The sequence below is a fragment of the Durio zibethinus genome, chromosome 23 (assembly GCF_047325235.1).
Source record: "Durio zibethinus cultivar Kanyao isolate XHJ-2024 chromosome 23, ASM4732523v1, whole genome shotgun sequence".
Taxonomy (NCBI): Eukaryota; Viridiplantae; Streptophyta; class Magnoliopsida; order Malvales; family Malvaceae; genus Durio; species Durio zibethinus.
The window spans coordinates 686,989-700,648 of record NC_143184.1 but is presented as its reverse complement, the minus strand read 5'-3'; the positions used below and the strand labels follow the sequence as shown (position 1 = coordinate 700,648).

General features: G+C 34.5%; 2 protein-coding genes across 3 annotated transcripts; one reads left to right on the top strand and one right to left on the bottom strand.

The window, feature by feature from the left end:
* The first annotated feature begins 3,023 nt into the window (after window positions 1-3,023).
* LOC111313727 (uncharacterized) lies at window positions 3,024-7,168 on the top strand. 2 transcript variants are annotated; one of them, XM_022914420.2, is made up of 5 exons: window positions 3,024-3,698; window positions 4,494-4,934; window positions 5,380-5,472; window positions 6,164-6,303; window positions 6,542-7,168. In XM_022914420.2, exons 1-5 carry the CDS (start codon window positions 3,336-3,338, stop codon window positions 6,990-6,992), a joined length of 1,488 nt encoding a protein of 495 aa, XP_022770155.2. In that variant the 5' UTR covers window positions 3,024-3,335; the 3' UTR covers window positions 6,993-7,168. The 2 variants fall into 2 exon arrangements, with proteins under 2 accessions (XP_022770155.2, XP_089609009.1); XM_089752883.1 differs by having other exon boundaries at window positions 3,040-3,698; window positions 6,551-7,168.
* A 97-nt stretch (window positions 7,169-7,265) lies between these two features.
* Window positions 7,266-10,241, bottom strand: LOC111313728 (thioredoxin-like 2, chloroplastic). The gene is made up of 4 exons (XM_022914422.2): window positions 9,854-10,241; window positions 8,834-9,016; window positions 7,960-8,124; window positions 7,266-7,588 (listed from the first exon to the last, which is right to left on the bottom strand). Exons 1-4 carry the CDS (start codon window positions 10,031-10,033, stop codon window positions 7,457-7,459), a joined length of 660 nt encoding a protein of 219 aa, XP_022770157.2. The 5' UTR covers window positions 10,034-10,241; the 3' UTR covers window positions 7,266-7,456.
* Between the last annotated feature and the right edge of the window lie 3,419 nt (window positions 10,242-13,660).

Genomic DNA, 13,660 nt, shown 5'->3' with positions numbered 1-13,660 from the left:
TGCAATTGATAATCTTTTTTATTCCTTTTTGCCCACTTTTTCAGGTGCGGGAACGGACGGTGAAATGATGTCATCCGCTGTGATTTAAACGGCGGAATTGCCTCTAGCCGTCCAGCGGGAAAGCTAACGTTAGGGCAATAACGTTTTTCCATCAGGGGCTTTTTTGGTATTAAAACAACTTGTCATTCGGTTCATATTTATTTGTGTAAATTTTTTGCTCCTACAGTCTATAGAAAAGAATGTATGCAAATTCTTTTTTTTTTTTTGTCATTCAAGGGACAGATAGAAAAGAATGTATGTAAATTCTTAATATATATTTTTATTTTTCTATTTGGTGTGTAATAAATTTTTGATTTTTTGTATTTGAATTTGTTAAATATTGAAGTCTATATTTATAATTAAAATTTTTACATTTTATTATCAGAACATATAATTATTAATAAATTTTGATTTAATTCATAGTCAAATTTAATTAAATCACTTAAAATACTTTTTAAAAATAATCATTAAAAATAATTAAATAAATCTGATTAAGTCATTCCTCAAAGTTAATTAGCTTGATTTTAATACAGAGGAAAGGGGAATTAAAACTAGCAAAATAGAAAATGAAATGGGAAATAAGAGTGGGGGAGAAGACAAAAATGCCCTAATGAAAAAGAGAGGAATGTCACATGGGATGTTTGGGGGGAAATGGACCAAGGCATATGATGGGTAGAGTTGATTTATGTGGGAGCCCCAGTCCCCCACAGTAACGTCATTCGTACTTGGAATTGCTTATGATAAATACCTCCAAATTAGGGTCAGGGTCCACACGAATGGCTCTCCCTCTCCCAACCCAACAAAGTTGTGCTCGTCTTTGCTTGGCTCTCAAACTTGCATGTAAAATACTTGAAGCTTTTTCCTAGTCCGAAGAAAAAAAAAAAGAAAGGCAAGCTTTTATAGGATGCTTTTTTCTTTCTTTTATTATGCACTTTATAATTTTTAAGAACCAAGTCCCAATTTCACTTAAATCTGTAGTACATGATAGCAAATTTGATCATTAAAAAATGAATTAAACGTTAAATATTGAGATCAGTTCCTATTCAACCTGTGTTTCATCCACTTAATATATGGACATGAAAGCAGTGATTTATACGAGTGAAATGAATGGATAAACAATCATGAAAGATACATTAAAATTTTATAATTGATTGAAAAAGTAGCCAGGATCGAATAAGAACTACTAGGCTAGCCCTTTATATCTTAATAATTGTGATTCAAAGAGTAACCAATGCATTTACTAGCTTCTACTGCATGTAAGCAGTACAGGTTGCCAAAATTGAGTGGAGAGAAGGCATTGGCATCTTGCAATTGGCAAAAAGAATTCAAAAGTATTGTTAGGTAAAGCTATCCAAAAGTATAAACTTTCTTTCCAACTAAGCATGCCACCATATGTTTCCAACAAGCTTGTGGACAAAACAATCGTGGCCGGTCACAAAGAGCCTTTGGCCATGGCTTCTCACGCAAGGAATTTTAAAGTTTTTATGGGATTTTTTTTGTCAATTAGGCTTTTTAGAGTCAAGAAATTAAAGACAGTTATCACTATCATTGATGTTAATATCATATTATCATTTAGTGTGAACTAATTGCAAGCAAAGCCCTGCCAAGATGCTAAAAGCCAAGAAGGTTAAACTTTAGGTTGTTCATCAATAAAGTAAAGCCAACAGAGTAGACAAATAAATTCAAACAGCTTCTCAAGAAAAGCAAAACCTTTGATTCCATCAAGCTAGTGAGCAGCTTCAGTCAAGTGATCACAATAAGTAAAAAGTGAGTGAAGATTCCAGTTTCCAAAAGAAAAGTTAATTATCAAGCAATACTAAAGCAAGCAGGGCAAGGCATATGTAAAAGAAGTCTTAATGAAATATAGTTTCATTTTAGTTTTTCTAAACCTGTCAAATTTGAAGTGGAATGGAAACAATGAATTCATATTGTTTGGATCACCAAGTGTAAATTACTATAACTTACCTGAGTAAAATATGGATAATAATAATTAATGAAATAAATCACATTGACTTTGGTTTTGTCTGGGACCTACTTCGATGTAACATTGTAATTGCTATAAAATTAAGACTAAAACAATAAATTAAGAGGATCAGATCTCGTCAGTATGATTAAAATTAATTTGATTAAAGAATCTTATGTGAATTTCTCGGTTAATTTAAGATGGCGTAAGAATTTTTATTAGTTATTGGTACATGGACGATATATTTTGTTTGAAGAAAGATAAAGCATTTCGGCTACAACAATCCACCAAAGGGGTCCATTTCCCAACATAGCCTCATGAATTGGGTTAGGTTCAGTCAAATTTGGACGTGGCTGTCATGTTATGCCTGCCATGCCAACAACTCTTTATATTTAATTATATTCCTCGCCCGTTCAACTCCAACGTGGGAAACCCTCTTTGATCAGGATCTCTGTTGGATCAATCCTCTGTAGCTGATGGATATAACCAGGAATCAGTGAGAGATAAGGAAGTGGTCAGATTGTCAGGGGAGATGATCTGCTGCCTTGATTATTTGTTAACATATTTATCACAAAAGGAAGATCTGGTGAGGGAGGTTTGGGCAAAAAAATGTAAACAAATATGTTGTTACATGGTCAACAAAATCAAACCCATAAAACACCTGAATGGGTCTAAGAGTACGAGTATAATGTACCCTTTTTTAAGGAGATCGATCTTTATGTAAGTTGTGAGAAAAAAAAAATTTACTCTGAAATCTGAATGTTCAGATTGAATTGCGTTTAGCCTATTTGTTAATTGGAATGTAAAAAATAGTTGGAGATAAAGAGAATACAGAAATGGCAGCAGTGATCTTCAAATAGCAAGAGGAAGAGAGGCAACAGAACCAGTTGGGATGGGGTCTATGGCTAAGAAGGGGAATTTTGAACAGAGCCTGAACTAAAAGCTTAAAACCAAAGGTATGGAGCATGATAAAAGGTGTCTCACTTTTCGGGTAACAATGAAACCCATAATCATGGAGGATCATGGAACGGGGTTTCTTTGCCAAAAAGCACCTTTCGAGTTTTCCCTTTTCTATCCACCAATAAAGTTTGGTGGTCAGAAACCTAACACATTTACACTGTATAAGACCAACCGGATCAGTGGCTCCAAAAAAGTGCATTTTCCATTTGATTGGTTGCTAAAAAATGTTTTGGGTCTATACATAGATGAAGTTAAAAACGGGCTACACCTATTGAATCTTGAGCATTGGGCTCATGGAACAGGCCCTTTAACTACCACTCTGTCTCTTCTCGCCATAGGAATCCCTGTGTAGGAATTATCCATCTCCAAAGGCATGGAATCAACATCTCTCCACCTCTGCAAGAACTATTGTCTTGGTTTTCACTTTCACCAACCAAATTCTCAAAACTTCTTCTCCTCCTTGTCTCTCACTTCCAAGTTTCCTAATCCAAAGAGCACTAAAAGAAGTCTCATAGCCCAAAGCCAGAACAAGACAAACCCGAAAGGGAAGGTAACACTGAAGGGAAAGAAAGAGAATGTTTGGAGCATTGATAATGAGCTGGCAAAAGCTGAGAAAGAGAGAAAGAAGCAGAGGAGGAAAGGGAAGAAAGTGGTTAGAGGTAGGAAGAACAAGACTGGTAGAGTTTTGGTCTCTGGTGCTATGCTAATGGAAACTGAAACTGTTCTCCAAGCACAGGTACTTTATTGGTTGATCTTATATTTATCCCTTTGGTATATATGTTACAATAAATTTTGCCTGGAATTGGAATCAATGATGAGAACTGTTAATAAATTTTGGATTAGGCATTGAAGAGTGTATTTATTTGGAATTTTATTTATCTGAATATCTCGTTATGATTTCTGCTAGGAATGTTGAATGGCCCATGACATAGTCAGTGTCAGATGTGTTTTAGTGCTATATTACTGTTAGTTGTAGTCTTGAAGATATAGATGTTGTGCTGCTGGATTTGACATGTTTTGAAAGGGCTTAGTTTGAACCATATACTAGCTCTAAAGGGGAGCATTATGGTATTTGGTGCTATACTATCAGGTTGTGTTTCAAACACAGCTTATTTTGAGGTTATTATTGGAAGTTCTTCACTCTTCAGTGCTGTCGATAAACTTCAAAAAAGCAAAAATGATAAAGAGGTAGCATGAAGTTTAGTTGTTTGTAAATTTTCAAGTTTCCAATTTGCTTGCAACCAAAATGTAAAATAAATTCTAGATGTGTGTACATAAATTGCTGTTTTATCTTTGGTGCCTCGATCTATTTTCTTCAAATCTCCATCTGACATGAGCTTTTTAGTTTTCTTTGGCTTCCATAAGAATGTTTTAATTTCATGTTTGATGCAGAAATATGCATTTTTTCCTTTTCCATAAGAAACTTGAGACTTGAAAGCCTTTAGAAAGGGGGGAAATGGTTTCTCAGAGTTTCACTCAATGAAAATAGACTTATTAGTTGTCTGTTTCTTCGTTTGTTATGTTCTTTCAGGAACCTGTAATAAAACCAGCGTGGAATACATTTGCAAGTAGTGTGAATGGAATATGGAAGGGGGTTGGAGCAGCATTTTCACCCATTACTGCTGAAATGGAGCCAATTGAAATCGGAGACAGGAATGAAAACTTATATGATTGTTACATGCTTACTCGTGTTGAGGCAGTTCTACCTCCCGGTGGAAAGACCTCTGAAATCCATAGGAAGATAAATTGGGTGACTCTGAATCCACATGGTGAAGTTCCAGAGCATATTGATGTTAGCATTGCAAACAAAGAAGAGTCCAGAGTTGAGAAACCAACTTTATCACTGAAAGGAAAAGCCAATGACAGTATGGTGAATCATGTTTTGCCTGAATTTGAGTCTTTTGACTTGGCAACTAGCGATGTGATGGAAGAAGATGTCATGGGTAATGAACCTGGTCTTGTTTTCTTTGAGGTATGATTTATTCATCCTTTCTTTTGTAATTGCTATATGGATATTGAATCATTTTTTAATAAACCAGGAATGAAATGAGAGACTTCCATCCAATGATTTGAACAAAATGATTTATTCATCCTTTCAATTCTTTTGTAGTGTGACGCGTAATACTTATATCCTAATTGTATAAAATGAACTGGCAACAGTTTTTCCTAGATCAATAGAAAGAAAAGTGGACAATATTGTATGAAATCTGATTGCCGAGGAGATGAGACTCCTGTTTACATTTTACTAGAAAAGATGTGTATTAAAATATTGAAGGAAAGATGATACTGAATGCTGATATGAACAATTCACTAAATTGTATTTTTTATTTTAGTAAATAATATTAATGTCTTCTTTGCTACGTTTTTTCTTGATTACTGACATCTTTTATATGTTGATCTAATTTCTTAACTCACAGGATGGATCTTATTCCAGAGGGCCCCTTGATATTCCTGTTGATGAAGTTGATGATTCTAATTATTACCTTTCTCCAACTTTTAAATTTGAACAAGTAAGTTTTGCTTGCCATGTTTGTTGTTTTCCTAAGGATTTGCAACAAATCCACTTCACAGTAATTTCGCTGACACTTAATTTTAGTGGCAATAATCGGCATGTGTCGCTGTGGATTAATAAATAGGCCTAGGGTACTATGAACTGTTTCTGTCACTTTGATGAATCAAAAGCCATTTAATATTTATTTGTGAGTAAACTGAATTGTATGTACATTCATTTCATGCGGACACACATAGTGCTATGCCAAATTTAGGGTGGAAAAGGCTTAGTTATTTTATCAAATTATGATTGCATAATTTTCCATTATCTAAATTGAGCTGCTTCTGCATGCATTCATGTGCAAAAAGTCAGTGCTCTTTTTCTCGTTGCAGTTATAGAACAGAAAAATCAGAAACGCTGACTCTGTTAGTATGAAATGCATTTTGATGACATATTATGGAAAATGTCTTTTTAAAATTGGAAATGATGATTAAAGGCTGCAGTAGACTCTTTTCAAGAGTCTATATCTCACATTTATCTAGGTAATGGTGTCAAACTATGATGGTATCATTTTTATGAGATTTTTTGGATAATTTGTACTTGAATATGTGCTGTTCTAATTAAAGTTGGGCTGGTGGAAGATGTAAGTTTTGCTTTAATTTTGTTGCTTACAGAAAGAAGAGAGTTATTCAGTTTGTTTTGTTGCACAGTGTTTGGTCAAAGGTTGCCACAAAAGACTCCGTATTGTTCATACAATAGAGTTTGGTAATGGGGGTTCAGACATACAAATAATGAGAGTTGCTACCTATGAAGAAGAGTGGGTGAGTCCTGCAAATCTTCATGATCAAAGGTATTCTTTTATTCCATTCATTTTCAGATCTGTATTTTGATGTGCAATTATTCTGTTGCATGTTTTTAGGTTTGTGATTTAAGCTTTTGAAATTAAAGACGGATTGCATTATATCATATACTGGTCGGACTTTATGCCTAGTGAAATTATCAGCGTCGGATGGGAGTCTGCTTAGTTATAACAAATCTCCATGACTTATGATGCTCATGATGAAACTGATTTCGTACGTTATATTTAGTTTGAACAGTGATCTGGAGTTTGATTTGAAGCCATTTTCTCAACGGAAAAGAACCCAACCGTCAGAGCTTGTAGGGCCATGGAAGGTGTTTGAAGTTAGTGCCACACCAATATATGGTGACAAGACGGTAGCTGCAGAAGGCAGTGGTGCCTCTTACGTGTACCTTTGCACAGAAACCTTAAAGAAGAGGAGCTTGCCTAAGAGTTCAGTCTACTTTAGAGAGGAAGAAATGGTAAACATGCAGGATGTTACAGTTCTTTGGCTACTGGGGGGTGTGACTAGTTATGTTAATGTTAGTAAGGATGGGATTCTTACTATTGGAGTAGGATGGTACTCAGATGAGGGAATCAACCTTGCTATGGAACGAGATTATGGCATAGATGGGAAGCTCAAGGAAGTTAGATGGAAATCTGAGGTAAAGAAAAGGTGGCCTGATCCACTTTCTTTGTAAATCATAGTGACAAACATTAACAATATACGAATCATAGGTGTATTTGGTGTCTATCGTTTACATCAGTAAAATTCATTAGGCTAGGAAGGGGAAGGATCAGTAGGAACGAGACCCATGTTGAACTAGCATTTACTCTTTCATTCGATATGAATTGGTTTCAATGTTTTTATTCTTAATTGTCTGAAGTTTGCTTGCTTGCATTTCTTTATGGAGGAGATCTCATTCTTATGAAAGTCAACCAAACACACAAAGTACAAATGAGACAAAAGAATGTTAAGAAAAAAAAAACATTTAATTTCAAATCAAACTGTGAACTTACATTCATTCCAAGGACAAAGAATGCGTCAAAACAATGAGTCGACATTACTTTCTTTTACATGAAAATGTCAGTAAGCAAATATCAAATGACTTACAAAGGAGTCCACTTGGCATGCATATTTATAGACAATTGCCTTACCCCATTTTTAACTTGATCCAGTTGGCTTGTCAATTGAAGCAGAGACAGATTCAAGTTTGAGATCTCCAACTCCCTTGGGTGGACCAATGCTGCATCGAGCTGTGTTGTGCATTTCAATGGCGTCTTTTATTTTTTGAAACTGGAGATCATTTTGAAAAAGATCCAGATTAAGTAAAGCAAAAGGATTTTATATTGGATATTGGATGTTTTCCATAATGATAATGTAGCATAAGAAAATTGATCATCAAAACAAGAATGCTGGCCAAGTTTGAAATTTTAAGTATAGAGTTCCGTAAAGAAAACACTCCATATCATCGACCTACATTTGCTAGGCAAATATAGAACCAGAAATCTCAGGTGTGTACTCTTATTTTAGGAAAGCAGAAATCTCAGAGTTTTTTATGGCAGTTTTTCATTTTCTCCATTTGGAACATTTCCAGGCAATCATTTAGAAAACAATTTCTCTGGTCAAACACCAAGAGCAGAAAAAAGAAAGCAGAAATAGCTCACCTTAGCAAGTGAACAGGAAAATGACTCCAGCTGTCCATCTGCTCCACGATAGAAGTGGAAATAAGGAAGCACCTTAACATTCAAACTTTTACACATAGGTTTGTTCTCATCAAAATTTACTTTTAGGAATATAATTTCCGGATGTTCTTCGGCTGTCTTGCAGAGCTGGAAGATCAATTATGAGAAAATATTAGGACAAAACAATTACAATTCAAAAATAGCTTAAAGTATCAGAAGAAAAGCATTATAGATTTCAAAAATAGCTCTTAAGAAGTGTGTTCCATGTTTTACTTGGAAAAAAGCTTTTCCTCACCCTATATTCTGCCAAATAAAGGAGGCATTGGGGGCTTCCCAAGCAAACCGAAGGCAACCACGCCAAGCTAACCGTTTTTACAAGGGTGTCAAATTTACAAACGGATAAGACAATAAGCAAAGAAGGGTATATAGAGATAAGGTACTCATTATATCATAAAATTATGTTTTCTGCGAAAAAATAAAAGACAAATAAAAAATACTATCTACCACACAAGTTCTTGGAGTCCTTTTGTTTTGTCAACTAATATCTTTCAGGGCCCATCTTACTTGCTGCACCAACGTCAAAGAGACATTCTGACTCCAAATAAGCTTTTTCAGTAATCACTTCTCTGGAAGTGAGTCATTATCTTGAATGATTTATATGCAGAGGATTCTTCTCTAGAAGTGAGTCATTCTGTTGACCTTTACATATCATGAATTTTTATATAAATTTGGTTGATAATATTCCCCCAAACCAGTACTTTATCAAGAGCATAATTTTTTTCAATCATGATACTAGAGACTGAATTTATGCCCAATGAAATATTACAAAACCATGAAAAAGTGAAAAGCAACATACCTTGGGAAATAATGCTCTGCAGGAAGCACACCAAGTTCCATAAAATTCTACAATAACCAATCTATCGCCAGCTTGACTTAAGGCACTCAAAAAATCTTGTGTAGAATGAATATCAATCATATTTGGTCCTGCATTCTTTTCCCACCATTTTGGCTGTTCAGTTTTATCAACAGTTGCACGTACCTGAAGTGAAGGAACTTGGTTAATGGCAATGTCCCATAGGTTCTAAGGACATGATCTTGAATTAACAGGTTACTTTATCATCCATAGGAAACAAACCACTATTAAAAGAAGTGAATTCGATATCACATTACAAACAGTGAGACTCAGAGATATCTGCAAGGAATTTCAATATAGGTGAAGCACTAAACTTTGAAATTTCAATCTTTCCTGGTGCTTGTTCCATTGACTATAGTTAATTCAGATAAAAATGATGTACTACTAGTACCAAAAAAATAAAGAAAAACTTGTACACCCTAAGAAAAAAAAGTTGGCAGCTAAGAAAATTGTACAGGAATGAGGGGAGGGTCTCAAAGCATGCGTGACAAACTAGTATACAGCAGGAAGGCTAAAGATTGTCCAAATTTCATGGTTGGTAGCTAAAACTCAACATATTTACATTCCCTTAAATCAAACAAAACATCACTAGAAACCCCTGATAAGAGCCTTTAAAATGGAAAATGTTCCGTTACAAAAAAGGGCAACCAGAATTACAAAAGGGTCACCAAACCAAATTAGCACAAAGCCCTTACTTAAAAAAATCCACGCTTAAACAAGAACATTTCAGAAAGCACAAACCTTTGCATCAAGTATCCAAATTTAGCTCAAATGGAATCTAAAGCTTGCTAATTTCAATACAAAGTTCCACAAGCAAAGAACTTTAATAAACAGGGTTTATGAAAACACTCTTTATCCTACAATAAAACCATAATTACCAAAGAAAATGGCACTAGGGAATTCATTATTTTGTGCTAATGAATTAAAATAAAAACTCAAAATCAGAAAGTAGAATTTTTGTACCTTGAGAGAGAGCGATTGTTTTCTGGGAGTAAAAGCAAGGCCAGTAAGACCAATAGAAGAACAAATAGGAGAAATAATCTTATCCGAATTTGGGGCAGAGTTGAAGGAGGTGAGCAGTGAAGGAGAAGAGAAGCGAAGCGAATGAATCAACGATGATGATAATCGAATAGCATCTGCCATCAAGAATTGAGAGAGAAAAAAGAAAGCTAGCCTTGGGTTTTATATATGTGAATGGGTTTATGCTAATGGAATTAATATGTTTATTTCACGACATAAAGGTTAAAATTTCAACAACTCATATGAAAAGGCGCCGACGAGCAACAGGGAAGAAGAGAAGGAGATAGTTTGGGTTGAAAGAGTTATCGAAAGTCATTCGTAGGAAGAAGACGCGTCCACGTAATCATCTTCATTTCTCATGTTAATTTTTCTGTTGTCCGACACGCTGTCGTTTGGAGGCCGCTATTCTTCGCTCTATGCTTCGCAATTCTACCGGTAGTCCAATGGCAGTTTACTAGAGTTCACAAAGAAAGAGATATTAGTCCTGAAATATAATTGGGCCAGAAAAATTAGACCATTGATGGTAGTCAAGTGAATCAGGCCCATATTGTTCAACTTCTGGGCCGTAGCCTAATTATCCCAGTCTCGTATTGCTTGAAATACACCGAAATGTTTGGTTCTTTTCCTTGGATTTCCTTGGAATGTTAAATGGTCCGCGCGTACAATCAGCTTGTTAACTAGTTTGAATTGAAACTAGTGCTTAGAAACCTATGAACGTTTTGTTTTAAGCATCATACGTCAAAATAATAGTAAGGATTTTTTTGAAAGACTTTACTTTATATTTGAATTTGAATGGCAACATATATACTTGAGTTGAATGGGGTGTTTCTAAATTCAAGCATTCAGACATGTTGAGATCGGAAGTCCTGATAAATTCAGAATAAAAAGGATATGAATAAATAAATGTTGATAGCAAAGTTGGTGAAGATTATTGAATGAAAAAAAAAATAAGTTGGTGAAGATTGTTCAGTTTTACCTGTAAGAGCATTCCCTCCAAACTTCAAACCCATTTGCGAAACAACAAAGTTGAACAGTGTTAGTACATATGAACAAGTTATGAGAAATATAAAGGGACCCACCAAATATTTGATGCCTCACTCTACCATCATGAAATTTAGAAGACTTTAGAAATTGATTGAAAGGCCATGATTGTTGCATGGAATTCTGCATATACTGCCTTTAGCTACTTCCTCTCTTATTGCTTCAACTTGTAATCTTTTTATGAGGATTGTTTATTACACTTTTGAATCTTCAATATAGAAATCATGGAGATGTCGGTTCCCTTGGTAACCCCTTTTTTCTTTCTCCTTCATTGCAGAATATGGTTGAGAGTTATTTTGTTTTTATTGAAAATTTGCCAACTCAGAGGATGGCGATCTCTCTCTCTCTTTCTCTGTGTCTCCTCTCGTCCTTTTCATTAGTCTTACCTCATTTTAATGTTACTATCAGAGTACAATGCTGGAGATATCTTTTCTGTTTTTGTATGATCATCCAATTAATTCAGATATTAACAATGAATTATGACAGCTATTCTTTTTTTTTGTTTTGTTTTAAATTGATAATTTTGAACTTTCTGATTAATTTTTCATTATAGACAATTGATCTATCACTGAAGAATTTGATAAATTGTGTAATCATTTTTTGTAGTAAAAAAAAATTTAAAATAAATAAATTATTTAATCTCTCATATTAAAATAAAATGTATTATACGTACTCAATAATTTAATATAAAATGATTGACGGTTGTACATTTAAAATAATCTCATCAAAACAATTATTGGTTGCACTCAATCCCAAAACCTTTAAATCGAAAAAAAATGATTTTCATCAATTAAACTAACTACTTGATGGCTTGCAATCATTTTTAGGCATTAGAGGGACATTTACCATCTATAGTTTGCTTCTAGGTTATTTTTCTTTATCAAATTTAAGTACCCATTTTTTAATTGAGCCCATAGCACTTAGCCCAATTTAAAAAAAAAATTTTCCATTACCTAAGAGTTTATTATATACTCTTTAATCATGACTTTCTGAGAAAATGTTTCCCATCAACACGATAAACAACTAACAGACCTTATCCCTCTTAAGGCGTAAAAATGATTGTAGGTGTAATCCGTTTCTTGCACATAAGAAATGAGATCATGAACATAAGGAGATTGGAGTTAAAAACTTACGGTACTTACGCAGTTACTGTCAAGGTAAGTTACTTCAATTGAAATAAAATTCCAAGAATGAATGCGGTCCATGAATAAGATAGTACTTAACCATTTTTTGGTCCTGAATGCTAGCTGAGTCCAAAATTTGAATGACTTGGATGTGCAAATTGTTTCTTGCAAAACAAGAAAATTGTTTTTTCTTGTATATCATGCACCAATAAACCATTAGTTCCACTATCACAAGCACAGACTCGGGCGGAGCCAAGGGGGACAGGCAGGACCAGGGCTCACCCAAAATTTTTTTTATACCATTCTAGATCAGTAACTGAACTTATTAAAACTAATATGCATCCTTTCTTTCCCTATTCAATTCACTGTTTGGCCCCCTTTAGTTATTGTCTAGCTTTGCTTCTGGGCACAGTCTTCACCACTTGGACAGACACAACCAGTGTGAAGCAATGTTTAGGATTGAACAGCCACAAGGCGAATTTTATATGCTCACGAGTCTTTTGCAGAATTAGCTTTCGTTTAAAACAATGCTTTGTTTAACAAGTTTTGTCGCTAGTGTTCCAAAAGCTAGCAGTCATTATAATGCAATAAACAAGAGGCAAAACATCACGCTAATTAAGCAACATGTTTAACATTTTTTTCTTAAAAAAAATTAGATTATTTGAGGCTAGAAAACGTTGTTCAATGTTTTACAATGCTTTATTTAAGTGGGATGAAAATTATTAAAAAAAATGAAGTTGAAACTATAGAATTGCAGTGACCCGATTAATATTCGTTTGTCATTTTTTCTGGTTCAATTGGGTTTACAGTACTTGAAGCATGAAATGACTTAGGAACATGGTATATGCCTCCTTTGTAGCAGCTCAAAATTTACAAAATCCCTTTTTCTTCCATATCCCTTGACTTTTTAACATAAATCTTTTTCAAACTAAAGAAAGAAAATGAATGCATATCTTAACATCTTTGGATTCAATTTTCCAAATTCGCAGGCTGACCCCTTTTTATCTGTTCTTCCGAAAAGATATGCTTTGAACCGACCAACTGCAACAGCCGCTTCAATCTCCATGAAAACTATATATGCCTTCAGTAAGCCAAACATTGAAATAAAAGAATATTAAATCTGATCTTAGGGGGATATGTTTGTCTTCATAAGGTAATCATGTTGCCTTGAAATAAAAGTGAAAAGAACTAGGATGATTAATTGGTTTTAATTAACTACACATTCCCTGATTTTTTCTAGGGCTGCGCTGAACTGTAACCGCTCATCAACTTTGTCTAGCAAAGCCACATTCTGCACAAGCTTGGTTCTCTTTGTGGCCAATGATGAGGTAAGAAGTTGATCAAACCCCTTTACAATACTAAGGTCAAAATTGCATTTGTTAGTTCAAATGGCAGTTACAACTTTTTGGATAAGATCTTCATATTCTAGTTAAGATTACAATATAAGTTGCTTTCTTAAAGTAGTTGTGTGATGTATGGAAGATTGAGAAAGTTGTTGAGAGAAAGAGAGAGATAGAAAAAAAATTAAGTTAAAATGCTGCTGGTGTTGTGGAGGGGGTTGGGGGGGCCTTTTCATGAGAGAGAG

Bases quoted from the DNA above. Each gene is read 5' to 3' on its own strand.
- LOC111313727 (XM_022914420.2), top strand. From the start codon at position 3,336: ATGGAATCAACATCTCTCCACCTCTGCAAGAACTATTGTCTTGGTTTT. The intron at 4,935-5,379 runs GTATGATTTATT...CTTAACTCACAG, and splicing joins CTGGTCTTGTTTTCTTTGAG to GATGGATCTTATTCCAGAGG. The intron at 5,473-6,163 runs GTAAGTTTTGCT...TTTGTTGCACAG, and splicing joins CAACTTTTAAATTTGAACAA to TGTTTGGTCAAAGGTTGCCA.
- LOC111313728 (XM_022914422.2), bottom strand. From the start codon at position 10,033: ATGGCAGATGCTATTCGATTATCATCATCGTTGATTCATTCGCTTCGC. The intron at 9,017-9,853 runs GTACAAAAATTC...CCTTCACTTCAG, and splicing joins AACAATCGCTCTCTCTCAAG to GTACGTGCAACTGTTGATAA. The intron at 8,125-8,833 runs GTATGTTGCTTT...TTGATCTTCCAG, and splicing joins GCAGAGCATTATTTCCCAAG to CTCTGCAAGACAGCCGAAGA.